Here is a 23073-nt window from a genome sequence, read left to right on the forward strand (position 1 = left end):
ACAATGGTGGAATGAGCTGCAGAACTCTGCACGCTCAGCCACCTCACAAAAAACTGCTGAAAACAGAACTCTTCTGCATCTTCCTTTGCACTTAAAAAAAAAACTTTTCTACTCTCTTGTACTTACATCTGTTGAAACAGAAACACTTTTTGATAGCACTTTGATGTTTTTTCTTCTTGACTTAAGACAGGAGAAAAGAACGTTAAAGAAAATAGAAGCTAATCGACGACTTCAGTAGCATTTACATTATTTCCAACAATGAAAAAAAAAAAGCAGTAATAGTACGCACAGTACACAATAAATATATAAACAATGACACTGTACCCAAATAATCCAAAACTATCATACAAACAAAGACAGAATAGGGTTCTTCTGTCAGAGCTGCCAACAGAAACTGTCGGGAATCAGCAGTTGAAACAGTGGCGCCTTCTCCTCCACCAATCACACAGGGTAACCTAGATTCTCTACACATTGCTCCACGCGTTTACATTTAGTGATTTGGCAGACACTTTTATCCAAAGTGACTTATAAGTGAGGTACAATGCAAGAAAAACTAAATCTAGTCAAGAAAGAGGAACTTTAAAGTCAAGTGCTCCAGAAAAAACTGTTTCTGTTCAATTGCAAGATTTATTCATTTGTTTTATTTATTCAAGTTTTAGCTGAGGTGGTTTAAGATGAGGTGAGGGGACCACAAGACGCAGTTTGCTTGCAGAATGTAGTCGATGGAAAGGATTGTAGACCTGGATGAGGGAGTTCAGGTAGAATAGTGCTGTTGAGTTGATCACTTAGTAGTAAAAGGGTCCGAGCTTTGGACCTGATGTGGCAGCTACAGGAAGTCAGGGAACAGACCTGAAAAGTGATGTCACATGTCCTTGTTGGCAGAACAAAAATGAGACGTGCTGCTGCATTTTGAATCGTCTGGAGGGCTTTGATGGTGCAGCTGGTAACCCCATCAGTACACTGCAGTGGTCAAGATGAGATATGACCAGAGCCTGCACAATAAGTTGTGTTGCATAGTCCGAAAGGTAGGGTCTGATCTTGCTGATTTTGAAAACAGTACATCTACATGCCTTCTAGACCAGTGGGTCCCAAGTCTGGCCCTCATAGCACTTTTAGCTTTCGATTGGCTGAGCACACCTGGTTCGGGTAATCAGCCATTTGAAGATCAAGGGTAGCTGGAAAACAAGCAGGACAGTATGCCTTGAGGACCAGGGTTGGGAACCACTGCTCTAGACAAAGGTAATGTGGTCAGTGAAGCTCAGTTGATCATCAATGATCACACCCAGGTTTGCACACTTAGTGGGTATAATCATTGAAGACCCGACTGTTGATGCTGATCTTGTGTTGAACAAAATATCTGGCTGGAAAGACAAGAACTTTGGAGTTGAAGATTCCTCTTTTTCATCCAAGCAGAGATGCCTAATGACACAGTGACAGCAGAGTCACCTGATGGAAAAGAGGAAAATCTGTGTGTCTTTAGCATAGCAATGATAGGACAAGCCATGTTACTGGATAATGAAACCTAGGCATGTAGTAAAGATGGAAAAAAAGCAGATAACCAACATCTGAGCCCTGCGGCAAGCTGAGGATGAATCAGTGAGAATTACACACTTATCCCTGCCAAAATACTTCAAGGTTCTTCCAGACAAGAAAGACCACAGCCAGGCCAGAACAGTGATGCCCAAATCAGAGAGTGCAGACAGCAGAATCTAGTGGTTCACAGTGTCACGTTTCCAGCTCCTACGTTTCCTGGTTCTCCTCCCTGTCACATGGCGGTTCAGTTAATTGGTGCGGGTTACCGGGGCCTGTTATTGCAGATGGACAGGTGTCGCTGTGTGACTGCGCTGTTGACTACATTAGGCTGCATTGAGCTCTATACTTTTCTTTTCACCCTCACACTCACTTTGACTTATAATGTCCCGCTGGGCTGCAAATTCAAAAAAACGTTACCCCACCGTGATTGGTTGGTTCGTTCAGCTCCGCACCAACACTGTAAAGTGCCAAACATATCAAACTAGCGGGCCGCACTAACATTAAACTATCATATTAAGGCGGGGGCCACAAATTATCGTCAGAAATTTGGCCCGCGGGCTGAGAGTTTGAGACCACTGGTATATTATAAACAGCAGCCTGACTTCAGGTGTCGTCCCAGCAGATTTTAAACATGCAGTGACACAACCCCTGCTTGGGAAACCAGGTCTCGACCACACTGAGTTGGCTAATTTTAGGCACATCTCCAAGCTGCCCTTCATCTCTAAAATCCTAGAGAAAATTGTTTGTGTGCAGTTGAAAACTTCTTTAACTAAGCAAAATTTCTTAGAGGTTTTTCAATCTGGTTAAAACTCTGCATAGCACAGAGTCAGCATTGCTAAGGGTCTTTAATGACACTGAATTCTCCTAGCAACTGATGCTGGTGATTTTATGATCCTTGCTTTGCTAGATCTGACTGCTGCTTTTGATGCTGTGGACCGTAATATTTTATTATGTCGGCTGCAGCATCTGGTGGACATTCATGGTACCGCTACGGAATGGTTTAGGTCCTATTTGGCTGATAGAACCATAAGTATGAACCTTGCTTATTCTGAATCATCTTCAGCTCCCCTGTTATATGGAGTTCCTCAAGTGTCAATTTTAGTACCTCTCCTTTTTCCCTTTATCTACTTCCTCTGGGTTCCTTCTGCTCCCAGTAATTAGCTGCACATTGGCCTCACCTGTGTCCCCCTCTCCCAACAAAACCTCTCCTCAGTCCTCTCCCCAGTGTCAGCCCTGTTCCTAGCCATCCTCCTCAGCCCTGTTTTCTTTCCCCCTGGATATCTGGACTTTGCCCCTCTGAGCTTTGGACATTGATTATCTGTTTTCCATGAGTGTTTTCCTGCCATTGAGCAGTGTTTTTCTTTTGTACTTAGGTTTCTTGTTTGTTACTTTGTTCCCAGCCTCACTGGTTATGTTGATACTTTGTCCTTGTGTTTTTGCCTGTTTTTGCAGTGTCCGTTGACACCTTCCTTACTTCCCTGTTTTGTGTGGTTTTCCTAAATAAATCTGTTTTTTTCATTCATGCCTGCCTTGTCCCTTTCCCCTAAATTGTGACAGAATGAGCACGTCACAGGGACGGCTCACGTTGCCTGTGTTAGCAACAAAGTCAGAGAGACCAGACTGAGATGATTTAGACATGTGCAGAGGAGGGATAGTGAATATATTGGTAGAAGGATGTTGGAGATGGCGCTGTGGGGCAGGAGGGCAAGAGGACGGCCAAGGAGGAGATGTATGGATGTGTTAAGAGAGGACATGAGGTTGGTTGAGGCTGGTGTGAGGGTAGAAGATGCCCATGATAGAGTTAGGTGGAAATGGATGATTCGCTGTGGCGATCCGTAATGGGAAAAGCCGAAAGAGAATAAGATGTATAAAAATAAAGTGTGACAACCAACCCCGTTCTCTCCTTCTCCTTCTGACCCGTCTCTGCCTGATCCTCCAGTGCTGTGAGCTTAATCTCGCCTGATCTGTTTTCTCTGACCTGCCCCTGCTACTATTCCACTCCATATTCCCCTGCTCTCTTGTGTTGGATCTCCCTGCGTATGAACTTGGAGTGTTCCGTCTCACTCTGATGGTGGACTTTGCGTGCATTACGAATTGTGCATGAGGATAGGAATTCTGTGTAATACCAAGAACTGTATTTGTCACCCTGTGTTTAGTTTGCGGATTTGGTGTATAACCAGGGTCAGTGACAGGAGCTGGACAGCGTCGTTGTGTGCTGCTATCAAGGCCCAAGGTGCTTCTCGAGCATCTCTCCACAGAGGTCAGCCATGTGCACTCTAGATGCCATTAACCACTCCACATGCTCTCCGTTTGTTTGACCATCTTGGCTGTAACGGCGAGTTTATCTCTTCTGGTCTACTTCCTCTTCCGATTCCTCAACACGACAACGCATCCGGCTTCGGACTCATCTCACAGTTTGTCCTGATCTGCTACTCACTGTGCTGCTATCACTCCGACCGTCATTCTCCTCTTCTAGACCATCTTGCTCACTCGACGCCCTCTACCTCCTGCAGGAGTTCGATGGAAAGCAATTGCACCATTACTTGCATCTTTTTCATTTGGTAACACCTTTAAATCTGTTCTTGTCTCTGTCTGTCTCTGGCAGTGGAGTCTTTCCTCAGACTCGTGACACACAGTGTTACAGGCTGCAGCTGAAACAGTGAAACCTTCTCCTCCACCAATCGCACAGGGTAACCTAGATTCTCTACACATAGCTCCAAACATTTACATTTAGTCCTTTGGCAGCGCCATCTCCAACATCCTTCTACTTATCTAAAGTGAGGTACAATGCAAGCGAAATATCTAAGACAAGCAGAAGAACTGTAAAGCCAAGTGCTCCAGGAAAAACGACAGACATTTCAGAAGACTTTTGTTTTGAGCGTGAGGAAGCTGAGCGTGCAGAGGTGGTCGGTTGTTCCACCATCGTGGAACCATTGATACGAAAAGTTCTGCCTGGAAGCTGTGAAGTGAGGGGACACACCTTCTTATTCAAGAATGTGCATATGAATCACAAGGCTAGTTGGTTAAGTGTACTGAGTAGGATAACGTATAGTTTTGTTTTTTGCTGTGGTTTTGTCATAAATCTAATACTGAAATCTAACTGATTAGCAATTGTCAATAGAATGAGGGAACAAACAAATGGAGATGAACAAAATTTATTCATTCAAATTCAAAGCAATAACTTTATGCTTCTTTGGTGGGACTGTTTTTACTCAACAGGATAATTAATAATCTGCATAGTTTAAATTCATCATAATGAAGTTTCATGATGTTTAAACCACAGATGTCTGTCAGGTCCCAGAACCTTCAGTGTAGTTACTTTTAGCAGTACAGCAGGTTGATGCGGTCGATGTCGTTCTGGCTCATCTGTGTGGCCGTGCCAAATACAGCGTTGCTGTCGGGAATAGCCACCATGGTGGGGCTGACGTTGTCCTTGGAGAAAGCCAGTCTGCAGGGAGGAGACAGAGACAGTGATTTTAACTTGAACTAGAGGTCAACTGGTGACCGTATATACTGTAGAAGACAGAGCTGCAGAAAATACCAAACACTACTAGAGTCCAGCTATGGAGCTGGTGGGTTTCATAGATGTACTGACCTGCCGTAGTGCATGACAGAGTTGTAGTCATAAGGAGTTCCCAGATTCAGAGTGTTGATCTTGTTAAAGTTGTATTCTTCACCTGCAGTAGAGGAAAAGTACCACATTAGAGTATTATAATCAAAATGGAAAAACTCAAAACAGACCAATAAAATCAACTGAAGTGAGGAGACGTGATCGCAGCATCCTACCAGGGATGACGTTCTGCAGCAGGATCCTGATGTGCTGGTCTCTGTCAGAGCGGCACTGCTCATGGTTAAAGCCCAGGACGTGGATCAACTCATGTTGGACCGTTCCAAAATAAATGCAGCCCTCACTGTTCAGGGACACTGTCTGTGCATTTCCCTGACGACCCACATATGAGTAGCATCTGTACAGATGTAGGAGAACACAGGAAGTCCCACATCAGAGTGAGAACGCTTCATTCTTCTACAGCATCACTGAACTAAACACTGAACTTGGATCTAAAGAGAACTGAGTGAAAACAACAGCAGAACCTGAACCAATGGAGCAAAGTTCAGCTTTGGCTCTGTAAGTTCCTGCAGTGGAAAAGCTGCAGAACAGGACTTAGAGTTGTCAATGATACAGGAGAATAAATGTCTGTGTTACAAACCCATCCAGAGACTGTATGTTGACGTAGTCTGTCTGGGTGGTGCGGGGGATGAAGCGAATACAGGTGGAGGCAGAGAAGGAGTTGATGGCTGTTGCAATGACACTAAGCTGCTGAGAAGCTGAAGGTGGAAACACAAAGAGAAAAAAATCACACTGATGTCAAATTAAAACTATAAGAACACAGATTTTTATTTTCTTCCTGTTTAAGAACTTTTGATAAATAATCATGTGTTAGTCTGAATCTACTAAGTTGTTTAAATCGTGGCTTTGTTGGAGACGACTATGGTGAAATGATCTGCATTTGGTGCAGAGTCATGAAGGTTCTTACTGTAGCTGTTAGCGATCACATAGGGAATGTAAACTTTGCCATCACAGGATTTAGGCCACTTGCATCCAGTCTGGACACAGGGGTCAGCGTTCCTGTTGATGGGCACAGCGATGTCACCTTGTATCTGGAAACCATTTTGGTAAAGACCTGCAGAGAGTTTGTGGAAACAGCAGAGACATCAAAGATAATCAGAAGTTACAATATAGGTACAACTTAAAGTATTAGAGCTGAAGTGTTACATGTTCTTTAAGTTCATTTGAACAAGTCACTGTATTTGTTTATTCCTCTAAATAAATGTGATGTCTGAATGTGTCTCACTGATATTTCTGTTGACTTTCTCCAGCTGCTCTGCCACCGTCAGGATTCCTTCATCTTCTATGTCGTCGTCTCCACTTTCTCTCCTCACAACCTGCACACAGAAAAGTCCCAGAGTTTCTGTTTGTCATCGACACAGATACTGAGAATATGAAAAAGGAAAGGTCAGAACTTTAAACCTGGACACATGAAGACCTGAGTGAAGACCTCAGCTGTGAGACTCACCATGGCCTCAGTCCAGGCTGAGACTGCAAACAGGACCAGGAGACCCAGGATGCACTTGATCGCTGCCATGTTACTGAACAACTATCAGTCTGAAACAGAACACAGGTCAGAACCATGCAGCAGCATTACTGTAGTTTGAGGAGCATTAGGAGCAGCAGCACTACTCACTTACCTTTAGCTCTTCACTTCAGGTAGGAGAGGAGGAACTGTGATGCTCTGTGAAGGATCTGCTCATCCTCTTTTATAGCAGAGCCTGCAGAGGTCCACCTGTTAGCAGAACATACAGAGGATTAGCTCAGTAACACTGGAGCAAACCATGATGTTTACTTCCTTATTGTCAGCTCTCTGTCCCCACTGTCCACCCTCAACTCATACATGCTCATAGTAATCCAGGCAAACAAGGGAGGTGGTAAAATATAGTATTTTAAGTGTTTGGTTTTTCTACTGAGCGATCTAACTGGTTTGAAATGAAATGTTCAGTTGACTGGAAAATTGGATTCACTACAGTAAGAGATGATATTGAAATGGTTTTGAAAATGTTTCATTGGTTAATATTCAACCACAGAAATATTATCAAATCAGTTTCAAATATATATAATACATTTTTTATTTATTTATTAACATTAATTGTCACTGTTAGTACTTGGTGACTATACTTTTGTACTTTTACTTTTTTAATCATTAACTCTGATAATCCTACTTTTACACCTATGAGGTTTCTTACATCTAATTTTGATTGATTTCTTTTTCTAACATCATCATAATGAATCCACGCTGAGAGTAAAACTTTTGTACTTTGTCTTTTACTAATGATTAGTGAGATTAGAACGACCATGTATGAGTTGAGGGTGGACAGTGGGGACAGAGAGCTGACAATAAGGAAGTAAACATCATGGTTTGCTCCAGTGTTACTGAGCTAATCCTCTGTATGTTCTGCTAACAGGTGGACCTCTGCAGGCTCTGCTATAAAAGAGGATGAGCAGATCCTTCACAGAGCATCACAGTTCCTCCTCTCCTACCTGAAGTGAAGAGCTAAAGGTAAGTGAGTAGTGCTGCTGCTCCTAATGCTCCTCAAACTACAGTAATGCTGCTGCATGGTTCTGACCTGTGTTCTGTTTCAGACTGATAGTTGTTCAGTAACATGGCAGTGATCAAGTGCATCCTGGGTCTCCTGGTCCTGTTTGCAGTCTCAGCCTGGACTGAGGCCATGGTGAGTCTCACAGCTGAGGTCTTCACTCAGCTCTTCATGTGTCCAGGTTTAAAGTTCTGACCTTTGCTTTTTGATATTCTCAGTATCTGTGTCGATGACAAACAGAAACTCTGGGACTTTTCTGTGTGCAGGTTGTGAGGAGAGAAAGTGGAGACGACAACATAGAAGATGAAGGAATCCTGACGGTGGCAGAGCAGCTGGAGAAAGCCAACAGAAATATCAGTGAGACACATTCAGACATCACATTTATTTAGAGGAATAAACAAATACAGAGACTTCTTCAAATGAATTTATAGAACATGTAACACTTCAGCTCTAATACTTTAAGTTGTACCTATAATTGTAACTTCTGATTATCTTTGGTGTCTCTGCTGTTTCCACAAACTCTCTGCAGGTCTTTACCAAGATGGTTTCCAGATACAAGGTGACATCGCTGTGCCCATCAACAGGAACGCTGACCCCTGTGTCCAGACTGGATGCAAGTGGCCTAAATCCTCTGATGGCAAAGTTTACATTCCCTATGTGATCGCTAACAGCTACAGTAAGAACCTTTATACATCCATCTGTAGACTAAACATTCAGTCTAAGTCAACAACTGTCATGAAAAAAAAAAAAATCTTAATTAAATGAAAGACTTCAAAATCTCCAACACTAATAACGTATTAACATCAGTGTCATTTTCCTCTTCAGCCTCTCAGCAAGTCGACATCATTACTAGTTCCTTGAACTCCTTCTCCACCTCCACCTGCATTCGCTTCATCCCTCGCACCACCCAGACAGACTACCTCGACATACAGTCTATGCTTGGGTATGTAACAGCAAGGACTTCAGTGTTTAGTTCAGTGATGCTGTAGAAGAATGACGCGTTCTCAGTCTGATGTGGGACTTCCTGTGTTCTCCTATATTTGTGCAGGTGCTACTCCCTTGTGGGTCGTCAGAGTGGAAGACAGAGGGTGTCTCTGGACAGTTCAGGCTGCGTTAAGCTTGGAATAGTCCAACATGAGCTGATCCATGCCCTGGGCTTCAACCATGAGCAGTGCCGCTCCGACAGGGACCAGCACATCAAGATCCTGCTGCAGAACGTCTTCCCTGGTAGGATGCTGTGATCTAGGCAGAAAAACATGTAAATATGCTGTTTCTCCCTTTCATAGTGTTCAACATGTTATAGACTTTTGTACTTTTCCTCTACTGCAGGTATGGAATACAACTTTAACAAGATCAACACTCTGAATCTGGGAACTCCTTATGACTACAACTCTATCATGCACTACGGCAGGTCAGTACATCTATGAAACCCACCAGCTCCATGTTAAACTCTCTGTTGTATCTGCAACTTGGCTGTGAGATTCCCAATGTCACAAAAAAGGAAAGCAGAATGTTTCTGTTGGAAATAGACTTATTATTATTATTATTATTATTATTATTATACAAAATGTATTTATAGAGCACTTTTCTAAACATATGTTACAAAGTGTTTCACAAAAGAGACAAAAACACATGTAGCCCAACAAGATCAACTTGAGCAGCATTAGGCAAACAGTGGAGAGGAAAACCTCCCCCTAGAGGAAGAAACCTCCAGCAGAATCAGGCTCCAGTTAAACGGCCATCTGCCTCAACCGGTTGGGGAGCAGGAGACAATAATGCAAACAAAACAATAATACAAACACAGCTTACATTATACCATCATTTATTCACATTACTACAGTAGTACAGCTTCAGCTTGTTACAAAACTACTAAAAATATGTATTTTCAGCCAAAAGCTGATGATATTCTCCTTTTTTGCTGTCACCAGCAAATTTAATGTAATCTTTAAAAACATAGTATTTTTCTCAGTCATTTCCAGCTGGAAACAGTTTTTTCAGCAGCTGTCTTCTACCAGTTGAAGTAAAGTGTATTATAAATAGTCACAGACTGTCTGTCTCCTCCCTGCAGACTGGCTTTCTCCAAGGACAACGTCAGCCCCACCATGGTGGCTATTCCCAACAGCAACACTGTCTTTGGCACGGCCACACAGATGAGCCAGAACGACATCGACCGCATCAACCTGCTGTACTGCTAAAAGTAGCTACACTGAAGGTTCTGGGACCTGACAGACATCTGTGGTTTAAACATCATGAAACATCATTATGATTAATTTAAACTATGCAGATTATTAGTTATGTTGAGTAAAAACAGTTTCATGACAAAAACCTTTATATCGGTTACTTAAATCAATAAATATCGATCTGAAACATTTGTTGCGTCATTAAGAATAAAAATCATAGAAATGCATGTTGCACAGCACCATCCCCTTCTTCAATACAACCTGCAAAGATCTTCTTGTATTAAACACAACAGAGCTCAGTCTCTTTCTCACACCTCCCAGTGCAGCAGTAAATGACAGCATTTTTCAATCAATCCCACTAGAGAATAAAATCTTACATTATCCTGATAAATAAGCTCAGTTTGATCTATCTGGTTTGTACTGTGTTGAACGCGACATCTGTTACAAAACGGACGGACGGGGACCAAGCAGGTAAGAACAATAAGAGGTTTTATTATCAAAGGGCAGGGGACACAAGGAACTAACACAAAGACCAACAAAGTAACAACTTAAAGAAACCCAAAAAACACGGTGGTTCAGTACAAACAAAACCCTAGACAAACATACAAAGTGACAACTGAAAACACTGTGGAAACACAGGAAAAGACAAAGTAGAAACTAACAAACTATCCCGAAACAAGAACAAGGCACCAACGCTAACGAAACACAAACAAACTCAAAGGAAATACAAAGTAGCAAACAAAAAACACTGCGGAACGCAGGCTAAACAGGAACAGACATACTAAGCAAACAAGACAATGTAACAACGGAAATATTCTGCAAAAGGCAGGCACCTACAAACTCACAAAAACAAAACTCACAGACGAAACCAAAGTCCAACAAACAGAAGTGAAGACCGGGGTGATCCAAAATGGCAGTGGAGTGACAAAGTGACAAACAGATGAACTGACAAATTGACGTGGATCCAGTAGAAGTGAGCAGCATGAATGAGCATCAAACCAGCAAACAAACGAACCAACCAGAGGAAATGCAGAGAACAGCGTGTATAATGTCAACAAACCAGCAATTCGACTGAGGAGTGCTTATAAACCAGAGGGATGACCAGGTGACATGAGTCAGTAATTAGTCCAGAGTGTGGAGAGTGGGGGAAGAGGAAGTCCATATACGGGTGTGTGGCAGGAGAGTGAGACAGAACAAAACCAAACCAAAAGACAGGGCCAGAGGGAGGAACTGTAACATCATCAGGTGTTTCCTATTTAACTATGACCCCTCAACCCTTGATAGGGCCAAATGATGCACATGTGCATACATTGGAGAATGTAGCGTTTACCATGAGGATTTACAATGCTGGGAGCCTCTCCTCAGCTATGACTCAGAGACTTTGCCCTGGGTGTTGCAGGCCTGTGGTTTAGTCAGTGTGGTTCATGATGAAGGTAAAGAAGTGAAGCTGGAGGTCGTGGCTGTGCAGGCTTTGATGGGAAGTGAGAGACAGAGACAGAAGTATCATGTGGGCCTTCAACTGTGGTGAATTCTTTGGTTTGAAGAGACACTGACACAAAAATCCTGTAAAACATGTTGTGGAAAAGAAGTAGTAGAATAAACACAGAGAAACAGAGTCACAGGCAAATCAGTCGTAGGTTGTTTATTCTTTACAAACAGTATCCATACAAATCATTTTTCCAAATGCATTCATGGAGCATTTTACAGTCTCATCAGTGACATGGTTTAAAGGTCGATCTTTCAGGATGACTTCTGACTTTTCACTGTTAGACCTGTTTCAGCAGAAGACCATAAGGGTGGATGGCTCTCTCCACCCTCACTCTCTCCTGTTCATTAGATAATCCGGATGGGACAGGAATCAGCCAGTACTTTTCGTTGTTGTATTTCAGTCTGTACTCAGGGTTGATACGATTCTGCAGAATCACTTTGTACTTCTTGCCGTTCTTGTTGGAGGTGAAAGTTTTTGCATAGTGGACTGCTTCAGCCACGTATGGGGTAGAATAAATCCCCCTGCCGTAGGCCTGACCTGGGCCTGGCTGTTAAATATAAGTAAAAATTAAAATGATGTATAACATGTATAATATATTACATTGAGCTCTTTGATTTTGTCACTAGAGTTTGTAAATGCACAATAAGTCTAACTAGATATAGTCAAATAAAGTTATAGTAAATATAGTTTTAATCTGTTGTTCATCTTCCCTGGTTTAGAACATTTTTTTAAATTTTGGAAACTATTTTTAGATTTAAGGATCATATTAAAATCATAACTTTCCCTTTCCTTTCAAAGTAAAGGTTACATGGACACATTCATCTTAAAAGTAGTTTACAGTCCACAGAACTCATTAAATAGATGCTACACTATGATTACGTCACCGTTTTGTACACTGTAAAATAATATACATCATCATATGAATTTATATTCCTATTATCAAACCTTGTAGTATCCATCGATGATGCCTTCAGCACCTTGTTTTGAAGTCCCGTGGAAGGACACAGGCCACTCTCCTGGTACTGACTGGGTGCTACGGTAACTGGTTCCCAACCAGGTGTTGTCACCGTACTTGTTCAGGACCTGTGATAAAAAAGATTTACATCATGTAACATCAGATGTTTAAGTTTAGGTCTCTGCATTTTATTTTAGAACAGTCAGTGTCAGGATCCTATTGATGCAGTGGATTTTCTTTATTACTGATTTTTTTGGTCTTTGAGTCACAAAGTTTCCTTTTAATTAGTTTGAAGTTTGAAGAAAGACTTTCCCAGATGTTGCTTGAAGCCAAACGAGCAGAAAGTGAAAATTGAAATAATAAAAACATGTTCACCTTGAGGCCATAACGGAACCAACCACACGGACGTTCATACACCTCTCCACCTCTGTAATAAGTCTCCGTGTCTTTCAGATTGGTGAAATCGTAGTTAAACTCTGGAGCAAAGAATTCATTCTCATCGATGATGAAGGTCTTTGCTCTTACGGTGTCTTTTTGAGTCACACCCGGGAAACTGGCAGCCTGTCGACCACCTTGCAGGACACCTTGGATGTGGAAGAAGCACTCTTTGGACACGTGGCTGTAAAATAATTAAGCACAGTAGTGACCTCTTCTTTATCAACTACATGTTTACAACTCATTCATAAACTTATCTTGTGCAGAATAAAATATCAAAACTGAACATCTGAAATTATTACCTGCTTTCATCTGCATCCAGCAGAGAAGGGATGAACTGTTTGATGGACAGTTGCTGCTGCTGCTGCGGAGCTGCTGCTTCAGAGGCAGCTCTGAAAACATGATGACTTTGGGTTTGAGTAGATATCACATTGGCGTTGAGGACAGCGCTCAGAGCTTCGAGTGCAAGTTCTCTATCAAACATCATGGTGTTTTGTTGGTCGCAGTATCTGAGGGATCAGTCGGCTCCTGTAAAAGTCTGAGGCTGGTCTTCTTGCAGGATGTGCTGTAAACTGAACAAGGAACCAAGGCTCAGTTTTATAAGCTGGTTGGGACAAATCAGGCAGGATTACAACATACCTGTGACTGTGTTGGCCAATAAACAGGAAACCCCCTTTTCAGTTTAATATGTACTTTGCCCAAAGGTTTTGGTGTTGACCCAAGTTTTTGGTTTTGCAATCATTACCGCTTCAGTTTAATCCGATTCTTTCCCAACATTAAGATTTGCCGATCAGACTACTCATTCCCAACAGTATACATGCTGGGAATGAGAAGTCTGATCGGCAAATCTCATCACGCTGCAGTTCACCCTGCCATATTACAGTAGATCTCATCTCAGATAATCAGTGCTTGATAACAAATAAAAACGTGTGACTGGAAATGGAGCATTTGAAGTTCTAGAGCAAGCAAACCAAAATATTCAACATGAATAATGCTAAACATTCAAATATTTTAACTATTACAGCTGGTAGAGTATAATTTAACCTAACTAATGATGTCATGTCAATGAAGTCTTTTCAAGACCTCTGAGTATATCAGCTAGAGAAAACATTAAAGTAAAGTAAAACGCTATAGGAACAAATGTAAAACTAAAATGTGACCTCCAGCTGCAGCTCATGACCCACACATAAAACATTAACACTTTCTGGACACTGGTGTGAACTGAGCATTATTTGCATGGGATAGTTAGTGTCCTGTTGACGTCAAGCAGAGCCAGGACATGTCTCAGAAAGCAGTTTTACCGCAGAAGAAATAGAAAAAACAAAAATCACAATGAGAGCAGTAACAGATGGAGGTGTGAGGACAGAGAGCAGCTGCATAGTAATTTCTGATTCTGTTTAAAGTCTCATCAATATCACTGATGTCTGCTCCAGTGTAGCTGTTCAGTGGCCACAAGTGAACTTTGAGATCACAGTGTGATCAGAGCGATGGTGGGAAAGGAGAAAAAAAATAGAGAAGTAAATTTAAAAAATTCCACTCTCCTTAACACTGTAATACTCCTTGCTGTCTTTCATTCATTACGCAACTATGTGTCACTTTTCATGTGTCATACCACGGAAGATTGCGAATAACTATCAGAAGGGAAAAAACAAAGAAGAAGTGTCTATTACCACATTTAATTATTCCATTCTTATCAAGTATCAACACATTTGATTTGGTTTCTGGATTTTTCCATTCTGGTTTATGAACGATCACGTTGCTTCCTGGCGTCTGCAGCTCACGAACACACAGGAGCACCATCGTGTACAGTAGTGACAGTAACAACATTTATTTAGACGTCGATAAGAGCAGCAACAGATAAACAATTAAAATTACAATCAGCTGCAGAAACACTTCAGCAGCCTCTGAATATTTTAAACATTTAAAACATAACAATCTGATTCAGTGAAGACGGAAACTAAAAGACTGTTGTTAACTGAATTACTAGAACCAGTTTACTGCAGAGACCATCAGATCCAGGTCTGGATCAGAACGACAGGTTGATGAGAGGAGCGTTGTTTTCCTTCTTGTCTTCAGGACTCCATTTGATGAGGGGGGAGCTCAGGTCGATCAGCTGCTGAAACAAAAGTAAACAGTTTTAAAAAGACCAGAAAAACAGAGTTAAACATTTTGCTTTTGTATTTTGTTCTTAACATAAAAGATTTTACATAATGTGCAGCAACACCGTCATGTTTCTATATCACACTTGTGTAAGCTGCATGTTGCAAATTGGGGTTTTGTGACCTAACAGCAGCTGAGAAACTGTTGACCCAGAGCTCCACTGGAGTTTCCTTCAGTTACCTGGGTTGTGGTGCAGGTCTTGCTGCTGGTTCGGATCAGGTCGGGAGTGTTGCTCAAGTCAATGAGCAGTTTCTCTTGAGGCTGCAGAGTTGCAGCTGGAAGATCCAACAGAAGAACCTGGACAGAGAGAAGACACGAGTAATGAAGATCAGGTTTTCCAGACTGAACCTGTGAGAATACATCACATCTGATCTGACCAAAAACCACAGAGACACTACACTTCAGATCAGAGCACAAACTAAGACAAACAAGATGTCGAGGTTTATTTAACAACCAATTAATAAAGTAATAAATATTAAAAGCAAAATGAATAAAGCATACAGAGCTCTGGGTCTAAATCTTCCTGTCCCTGACCAACAACAAAGTGTGTCAGTTCATGAAGTCTGACTCACTATATTTTCCCGATCTAGTCTTTTTGTACAGAATAGAATGTTGCATGAATGTAATCTTCATTCTGATTGGTCCGTTGATCTGACTCCATGTGACCTTTCATCTGCAGCTGCTGTCTGGTGATAGTCCCTGCTTCTGAAATTAAAAAAACACAACACATCCTGCATCTATGCCTCAGGGCGACATCACCTTTGCCTTTCATCTTATAACTCAAATGTCAATGCAGCCATTTCCTTTGTATGGTTAGTACAGGTAGTTCTTTCGCCATCTGTGATTTTATTAACACCTTCTTCTTCTATTCTATTTGTTTATTCCTCTAAATAAATGTGATGTCTGAATGTGTCTCACTGATATTTCTGTTGACTTTCTCCAGCTGCTCTGCCACCGTCAGGATTCATTCATCTTCTAAGTCGTCGTCTCCACTTTCTCTGCTCATCCTCTTTTATAGCAGAGCCTGCAGAGGTCCACCTGTCCACCAGAACATACAGAGGATTAGCTCAGTAACACTGGAGCAAACCATGATAGATAGATAGATACTTTATTGTGCCCAAGGGGTAATTTTGGTGTTGCAGCAGCCATTAGACAGAAAAATATTTGAACATTGAGTAACATAATCTAAACAACAATACACAAACACAGTACAAGAATAACACACAGTATAGACAGTAATAACAACAAAACACACTGTAGAACTTAAATGGAAACTGACTTAGTTACACATAAACCATCAGCGTGGACACTGACTCTGTGTCAGGGAGTCATTGTACAGGCTGATGGCTGTTGGCACAAATGACTTCCTGTACCTTTCCCTGTCACAGCGGAGCTGGAGAGGTCTGTGACTAAAACTGCTCCGCTGTTTGATAAGCAGGCTGTGGAGAGGATGTGGGCTGTTCTCCATGATGCTCAGCAGTTTGTGCAGCATCCTCCTCTCCACCACCTGCTCTAAAGGTTCCAGAGGAGCCCCCAGCGCAGAGCCAGCTTTCCTGATCAGCTTATTCAGTTTCTTAGTGTCGCTGGCTCTGGTGCTGCTGCCCCAGCAGATGACAGCAAAGAATATCACACTGGCTACAACAGACTGGTAGAAGATCTGCAGCTTCCTCAGGAAGTAGAGTCTACTCTGTCCCTTCCTGTATACAGCCTCTGTGTTGAACCTCCAGTCCAGTCTGTTGTCCAGGTGAACTCCCAGGTATTTGTACCTCTCCACCACCTCCACCTTCTCACCCAGAATGGACACAGTGTCAAAGCCAGTTTTCTTCCTCCTGAAGTCCACAACCATCTCCTTGGTCTTGCTTACATTCAATGTCAGATGGTTGTTTCCACACCACTTCACAAAGCTGTCCACCAGACCTCTGTACTCTGTCTCCTCCCCACCGCTGATACACCCAACCACTGCAGAGTCATCTGAGAACTTCTGCAGATGGCAGGACTCGGTGTTGTACTGAAAGTCTGAGGTGTACAGGGTGAGAGGAAAGGTGAGAGGACAGTCCCCTGAGGTGCTCCTGTGCTCAGACTCACATCCCTGCAGTCGTACAAACTGTGGTCTGTCTGTCAGGTAGTCAGTGATCCAGGAGGCTGTGGAGGAGTCTACCTGCATCTTCAGGAGCTTCTCTCTCAGCAGGACAGGCTGGATTGTGTTAAAGGCACTGGAGAAATCAAAGAACGTGATCCTCACAGTGCTGTTTGCCTTGTCCAGGTGTGAGAGAGCTCGCTGAAGCAGGTAGACAATAGCATCATCTACTCCAACCCGGGGGCGATAGGCGAAATGTCTCGACCTGAGGTCTCAAATGTGTCAGAACCAGTCTCTCCAGGACCTTCATGATATGTGATGTGAGGGCAACTAATCTGTAATTATTGAGAATAGAAGGAGACAACGTTTTTGGAACTGGCGTGAGACATGATGACTTCCAGACCTTTGGCACCTGCTCCATTCTCAGGCTCAGGTTGAAGAGGTGCTGTAGAATCCCAGAGAGCTTCTCAGAACAGGCCTTCGGGACTCTGGGGCTGACACCGTCCTGTCCTGCTGCCGTATTCTGGTTCAGCTTCTCCAGCTGCCTCTTCACCTGGCTGCTGGTCATTGACAGATGGGAAGGGGAGGTGGGAATGGTAGAGGAAGGAAAGTGGGATGATGGTGGGATAATTTCATCTGTAAGAGTTCCATTGACGGGTGTGGTTTTATAACTGTCTCTGATGTTCATTGTAGGATGGGTGTGGGGGGGCAGCAGTGGAGACGCTGTTCTGTATGTGAGTCTGAGAGAGGAGGGGGTGGAGGAGGAGGGTGCAGCAGAGTGTCTGGAGGTGGGGGAGGGGGAGAGGGAGGGCAGTAGTGCAGTAAACCTGTTGAAAAAATGGTTCAGCTTGTTGGCCTTGTCCAGGTTCCCTTCTACCTGGTTCTCCTTCTCCTTGAAGCCAGTGATCTTCTTCATTCCAGACCACACATGCTTCATGTTGTTCTGCTGGAGTTGGTTCTCCATGATGATGTTTACTTCCTTATTGTCAGCTCTCTGTCGCCACTATAATAATTATGTAATAATAATACATTTATTTTTAGAGCACAGATGACAGGCATCTGTGGTTTAAACATCATGAAACATATGTAGATTATAAATTATCCTTATTCTACTCGGTACACTAGCCCAACTAGCTGTCATCATTTTCTGCACATTTCCTTTGTTTATGTCTGCTCTCATTTTAATATTCACTTTGAGAATCCAGAAGACCCTCTGAGAACAGCATTTATGTCCATATTGGACTCGCTAGGAGTAGATCAGTGTGTAGTAGGACCCACTCATAAAGCGGGTCACACCTTAGATTTAATAATATCCTCCGGTTTAAGTATAAGAAATTTACTTACGCTCCCACTGTCTGAAGTTATCTCAGACCACTATCTTGTTTCAACTAAAGTGTGTCATATTAATAATGTATACTCAGCGCCGCGCTATCGCATTAAACGTACGTTTACATCAACTACCACACAGAGCTTTATCAGTAATCTCCCAGAGTTGGATCACCGTCTGACACCACAGATTGGATCGTTCTTTCGTTCATTTGTCACGTAACAGCTGTAGCTCTGCTACGGAGCTGTGGACTGAGAAACAAGGAAATGAATGATGTCTGATATCTGACGGTCATTTATTTGTCACCCGACAGACATTATTTATTCATGGAATCATAATTAATTATTGGTCTTTGATTCTTGTAGATGTGTGTAGTGATTTTGTGTAAATAATGTAAATTAAGTTTGTAAATAAACACTTTCGAAAATTATAAACATGTTAATTGTGCTATTCTCGTCCATAAAATAATAAAATGTAACATTATTAATAACAACATCAATAATAATAATAATGTCGCGTTTTGGACAAAATAAATGCACCATGTAAATATTTTAGGAAACTTGTTACTTGTTGCTTTAAAAGTCTAAACTCATTATCCAAATAAGTTTAACTTTCACTTGTCCTCTACCACCCAGCTCAGGCTGCAGCAGCAGTAACTCGTTCACGGATCGGTCTCTCGGTGCAGGAACACAAGTCACTTTATTGTGGTGTGTATTTGCTTTCCTAGGTTTTCACATGTTCGATTGCTTGTGGCATTTTGTGTATTATAATTTGTCAGCTGAACAAACCATGTTGTCTTCAGTATATAGTGTCTGAGAACCGCGGCTATTTTTACATCGCCCACTAGAGGATTACCCCGCTGTAAAATGAACAAAATGAACAAAATGACTCAAAATGATGAGTTCACTTTACAGTTCTAGATTCACGGATCTGAGTCAGTTCAAAGAATCGATTTTCCCCACTCTGCTGTAGTGCTGCTGACACAGAGCCTGAGCGGCCTGGCTGTCACGTGACAACAGAACGAGGACCTGAGTAAGGACGCACAGTTGAGTGAGTTTTGAACGAATCATTTCTGTTGTCTGTCCTGCTGACTGAGCTGCTGCTGCCATGTGGCGAGAGAAGGTACTGCAATGAAATGGAAATGAACGAATCACTCACTGAGAGGACTCATTACTCCCAAGTCATAGAAAAGATTAGTTCATATTGAACGAATCGTTCACGATCGAAACATCGCTAGAGTTACACAGCGACACCTGTCCATCGGCAATAATGTCCCCGGTAACCCGGACCAATTATATGGTCGCACCGTTATTTGTGGGTCATTGTTTTTTATTTGCATCGCGCTATTTGCATTGTATGTTTATAGCTTTTCTTCACCTTGAACTTCAATAAGTCTAAGTACAGGTCCAGACTTACTGATGATCATCTTTAAACCATGCTGCTTCCTCCCTCAAGACAAATGTGGCTCGACTATGAGAGAGGAAGCGCTGCTTCTTCTTCTTATTATTAATTTATTACTAATGTGTTTATTAATTATAATATAAATTGATTTGAGAAGAAATTTTTGTTTTGTTTCCTTTTGGAAAACCCAGCCTCACCCAGCCTCTGCTTCCCGCGGCCCCCAGGTCAATTGAGTTTGAGACCCCTGAACTAGAAAGAAGACCACTGCAGATATCCCCACAACAGAATTGTGCAGTAGTGAGGACTTCATGAACTTTTTCACTCAAAAATTTTTTAAATATAAGGCAAAAAAATTCAGGCTTTAAAACCAGACAATTTAGTTGACGCAGATGATAAACTAACCACGGCAGATCAGTAACTAGAATACTTTACTCCCTTTGAAGTGAACTTCTACATTAGACCCTATACCGACACACTTTGAAAAACAGATAGTGCCGGAAATAATAGAACCCCTGCTGAAAATCATAAATTCCTCACTCAGCTGTGGGTATGTCCCAAAGTCTTTTAAATTAGCAGTTATTAAACATCTAATTAAGAAAACTGATCTCGACCCCTGTCAGCTGTTCAATTGCAGGCCGATATCCAACCTCCCCTTTATCTCCAAGATTCTCGAAAAGATAGTAGCTGGGCAGCTATCTTCGTATCTTCATAGAAATAACATACACAAACTCTCAGTCAGGATTTAGGCCTCATCTCAGCACAGAGACGGCACTTGTTAAAGTAGTAAATGACCTCCTATTGGCCTCTGATCAGGGTAGTGTCTCTATGCTTGTGCTACTCGACCTCAGTGCAGCTTTTGACACCATTGACCATAGTATTCTCCTTCACAGACTAGAAAATGTTGTAGGAACTAAGGGAACGGCCCTCTCCTGGCTTAAGTCCTATTTGACTAATCGTTATCAGTATGTAGATCTAAATGTCGATTACTCCACATGTTTTCCAGTGGAGTTTGGTGTTCTACAGGGTTCAGTTTTAGGCCCACTGCTTTTTTTCCTCGACATGCTTCCTCTGGGCAACATTATCCGTAAACATGGTATTAACTTTCATTGTTATGCTGACGACACACAGTTATATGTTTCATCAAAACCAGATCAAACAGCTTAATAAAGTTGAGCAATGTGTAAAGGATATACGAGACTGGATGCTAATTAACTTCCTTCTGCTAAGTTCGGATAAGACAGAAGTACTAGTTATAGGATCATCTGCAGCTAGAAGCAAGATTTTAGATTTCACTGTATCTCTAAATGGCCTTTCTGTTCCATCTAGTGCAACAGTAAAATGGTCCGCACTTATATAGCGCTTTTCTACCTAGCTGGTACTCAAAGCGCTTTACACTGCATCTCATTCACCCATTCACACGCACAAGCACACACATTCACACACCGATGGCAGAGCTGCTATGCAGCTGACCTGACTCACCGGGGGCAACTAGGGGTTCAGTGTCTTGCCCAAGGACACTTTGGCATGTGATGGGGCAGCCTGGAATTGAACCACCAATCCTATGATTGGCAGTCAACTGCTCTACCTATTGAGCCACAGCCACCCCCCAAAAGACCTTGGTGTGATTCTAGATTCCAGTCTTTCATTTGAAGCTCATGTAGATAATATCACCAGGACAGCTTTCTTTCACCTCAGAAATATTGCCAAGATAAGGAATATTTTGTCACTAAACGATGCAGAAAAATTAGTCCATGCTTTCATCACCTCTAGGTTGGACTACTGTAATGCCTTACTGTCTGGCTGTTCAACCAGGTGCATAAACAAGCTTCAGTTAGTTCAGAATGCAGCAGCGAGAGTCCTCACTCGAACCAGAAGATACGATCACATCTCGCCTATCTTATCTACACTTCATTGGCTCCCTGTGCAATTTCGCATTGATTATAAAATACTATTTTTGACATTTAAAGCCTTAAATGGTCTCGCGCCGCAGTGTCTGAATGAACTGCTAGTGTCTTATGATCCACCACGCCTACTTCGATCAGAGGATGCTGGCTGCCTGTCAATACCTCGTACCATAAAAACTACAGCTGGGGGCAGAGCTTTTTCTTACAAAGCCCCAAAGTTATGGAATAGCCTTCCAAAATAGTGTTCAGGACTCAGACACAGTCTCAGTATTTAAGTCTAGGCTAAAAACCTACCTATTTAGTCAAGCATTTTTGTAAATAGATCTGGGAAGGACTCATGGACGTAGAGCATTATGGTGAACTGGTATGTTTAGATGCCGTCTTCCCCACTCTCACTGATCACTCAAGTTTGTTGATGGTGAAGTGATCGGTTGCTCTACATCCCAGGAAGCCCTCATGTCTGTGTTTCCTTCTGGCTCACCCGTTTTAGTTAGGCTATCATAGTTAGTCCTGCCAGAGTCCCTGCTGCACTCTATACTAAATATACATTCATTTCAAACTTTATCTGTGATCATAACGAACTGTTATCTCTCCTCTTCTCTCTCTTTCCCTCTCCCTCTCTCTTTTTCCCTCTTCCTGTCTCTCTGTTGAGCTACACGTCGTTCCATCCTTTTCTGGTCAGAGATCTTGTCGCTTGGATCCACCGCATGGCCCTATGTGATGCGTGTGGTGACTGGAGTTGGTTACACGCTACCGTGAAGTCAGTCCTGGCCTCGGCGGACGTCAGAAGCTGTTTCTCGGAGGTCTCGACTCAATGCTCGATAGTCCACACATCACTCATGTTTATTGTTAGCTGGTGTGTAAAGATTGTTTCTTACCATCAATGTTGACAATTAACGTACCTGGATTACTGGATTTATGTACTGTATACTACAGCGTTCCACAGGGTTCTGTGCTTGGACCAATTCTTTTTACTCTATATATACATATGTCACTCTTAGGCAATATTACTAGGAAACACACATAAATGTCCATTGCTATGCAGATGATATCCAGCTATATTTATCAATGAAACCAGAAAAAAGGAATTAATTTATCAAACTTCAACTTGCCTAAAAGACATAAAGGCCTGGATGTCCTCTAACTTCTGTCTAATCTCAGAGACAGTATGTCTAATCGCATTCTTACCCTCCTCACCCCTCTCCTTTTTCCTCTATCTTTGTGGCTTCTCTTTCTTATAGTTGTGTTTCCACCTCTCTGTGTTCCTCTGCAGGTATCCTCAGACCTGGAGCTGCATATCTAAAGAGTGCAGTCACTGGTCCTATCGACCTGCCCAGTGTTTTTCCTCCTTGTTGTGGTTTCACTCACCCCAACCATTTGAGGCAGATGGCTGCCCACCCTAAGCCTGGCTCTGCTGGAGGTTTCTTTCTCTAAAGGGAGTTTTTCCACTCTGCTGTTGCCT

The 23073-nt window shown here is 42.3% G+C and overlaps 3 protein-coding genes across 3 annotated transcripts; 1 reads left to right on the forward strand and 2 right to left on the reverse strand.

Moving 5' to 3' along the window:
- Nucleotides 1-4854: 4854 nt before the first annotated feature.
- LOC113165732 (high choriolytic enzyme 1-like) lies at nt 4855-6677 on the reverse strand. Its single transcript, XM_026365433.1, has 7 exons — nt 6609-6677; nt 6403-6477; nt 6069-6192; nt 5742-5859; nt 5320-5498; nt 5129-5210; nt 4855-4981 (listed from the first exon to the last, which is right to left on the reverse strand). The coding sequence occupies exons 1-7, from the start codon at nt 6675-6677 to the stop codon at nt 4855-4857; spliced, it is 774 nt and encodes a 257-aa protein (XP_026221218.1).
- Nucleotides 6678-7749: 1072 nt separating this feature from the next.
- On the forward strand, nt 7750-9878 carry LOC113165733 (high choriolytic enzyme 1-like). The gene is made up of 7 exons (XM_026365434.1): nt 7750-7818; nt 7950-8065; nt 8235-8359; nt 8509-8626; nt 8732-8910; nt 9013-9094; nt 9752-9878. Exons 1-7 carry the CDS (start codon nt 7750-7752, stop codon nt 9876-9878), a joined length of 816 nt encoding a protein of 271 aa, XP_026221219.1.
- A 1611-nt stretch (nt 9879-11489) lies between these two features.
- On the reverse strand, nt 11490-13324 carry LOC113166291. The gene is made up of 4 exons (XM_026366355.1): nt 13045-13324; nt 12683-12926; nt 12298-12435; nt 11490-11899 (listed from the first exon to the last, which is right to left on the reverse strand). Exons 1-4 carry the CDS (start codon nt 13227-13229, stop codon nt 11630-11632), a joined length of 837 nt encoding a protein of 278 aa, XP_026222140.1. The 5' UTR covers nt 13230-13324; the 3' UTR covers nt 11490-11629.
- Between the last annotated feature and the right edge of the window lie 9749 nt (nt 13325-23073).

The sequence above is a fragment of the Anabas testudineus genome, chromosome 6, assembly GCF_900324465.2.
Source record: "Anabas testudineus chromosome 6, fAnaTes1.2, whole genome shotgun sequence".
In the NCBI taxonomy this organism is placed as follows: domain Eukaryota; kingdom Metazoa; phylum Chordata; class Actinopteri; order Anabantiformes; family Anabantidae; genus Anabas; species Anabas testudineus.

What these genes read in the sequence shown, in the direction of transcription:
- LOC113165732 (XM_026365433.1), bottom strand. Translation starts at nt 6,677, where the DNA reads ATGGCAGCGATCAAGTGCATCCTGGGTCTCCTGGTCCTGTTTGCAGTC. An exon ending in CAGCCTGGACTGAGGCCATG is followed by an intron (nt 6,478 to 6,608) that starts GTGAGTCTCACA and finishes TTCTGTGTGCAG; the next exon opens with GTTGTGAGGAGAGAAAGTGG. An exon ending in TGTGATCGCTAACAGCTACA is followed by an intron (nt 5,860 to 6,068) that starts GTAAGAACCTTC and finishes TTCCACCTTCAG; the next exon opens with CTTCTCAGCAGCTTAGTGTC.
- LOC113166291 (XM_026366355.1), bottom strand. Translation starts at nt 13,229, where the DNA reads ATGATGTTTGATAGAGAACTTGCACTCGAAGCTCTGAGCGCTGTCCTC. An exon ending in CTGGATGCAGATGAAAGCAG is followed by an intron (nt 12,927 to 13,044) that starts GTAATAATTTCA and finishes ATTATTTTACAG; the next exon opens with CCACGTGTCCAAAGAGTGCT. An exon ending in GGTTCCGTTATGGCCTCAAG is followed by an intron (nt 12,436 to 12,682) that starts GTGAACATGTTT and finishes TTTTTATCACAG; the next exon opens with GTCCTGAACAAGTACGGTGA.
- LOC113165733 (XM_026365434.1), top strand. Translation starts at nt 7,750, where the DNA reads ATGGCAGTGATCAAGTGCATCCTGGGTCTCCTGGTCCTGTTTGCAGTC. An exon ending in ACACATTCAGACATCACATT is followed by an intron (nt 8,066 to 8,234) that starts TATTTAGAGGAA and finishes AGATGGTTTCCA; the next exon opens with GATACAAGGTGACATCGCTG. An exon ending in GCTGCAGAACGTCTTCCCTG is followed by an intron (nt 8,911 to 9,012) that starts GTAGGATGCTGT and finishes CCTCTACTGCAG; the next exon opens with GTATGGAATACAACTTTAAC.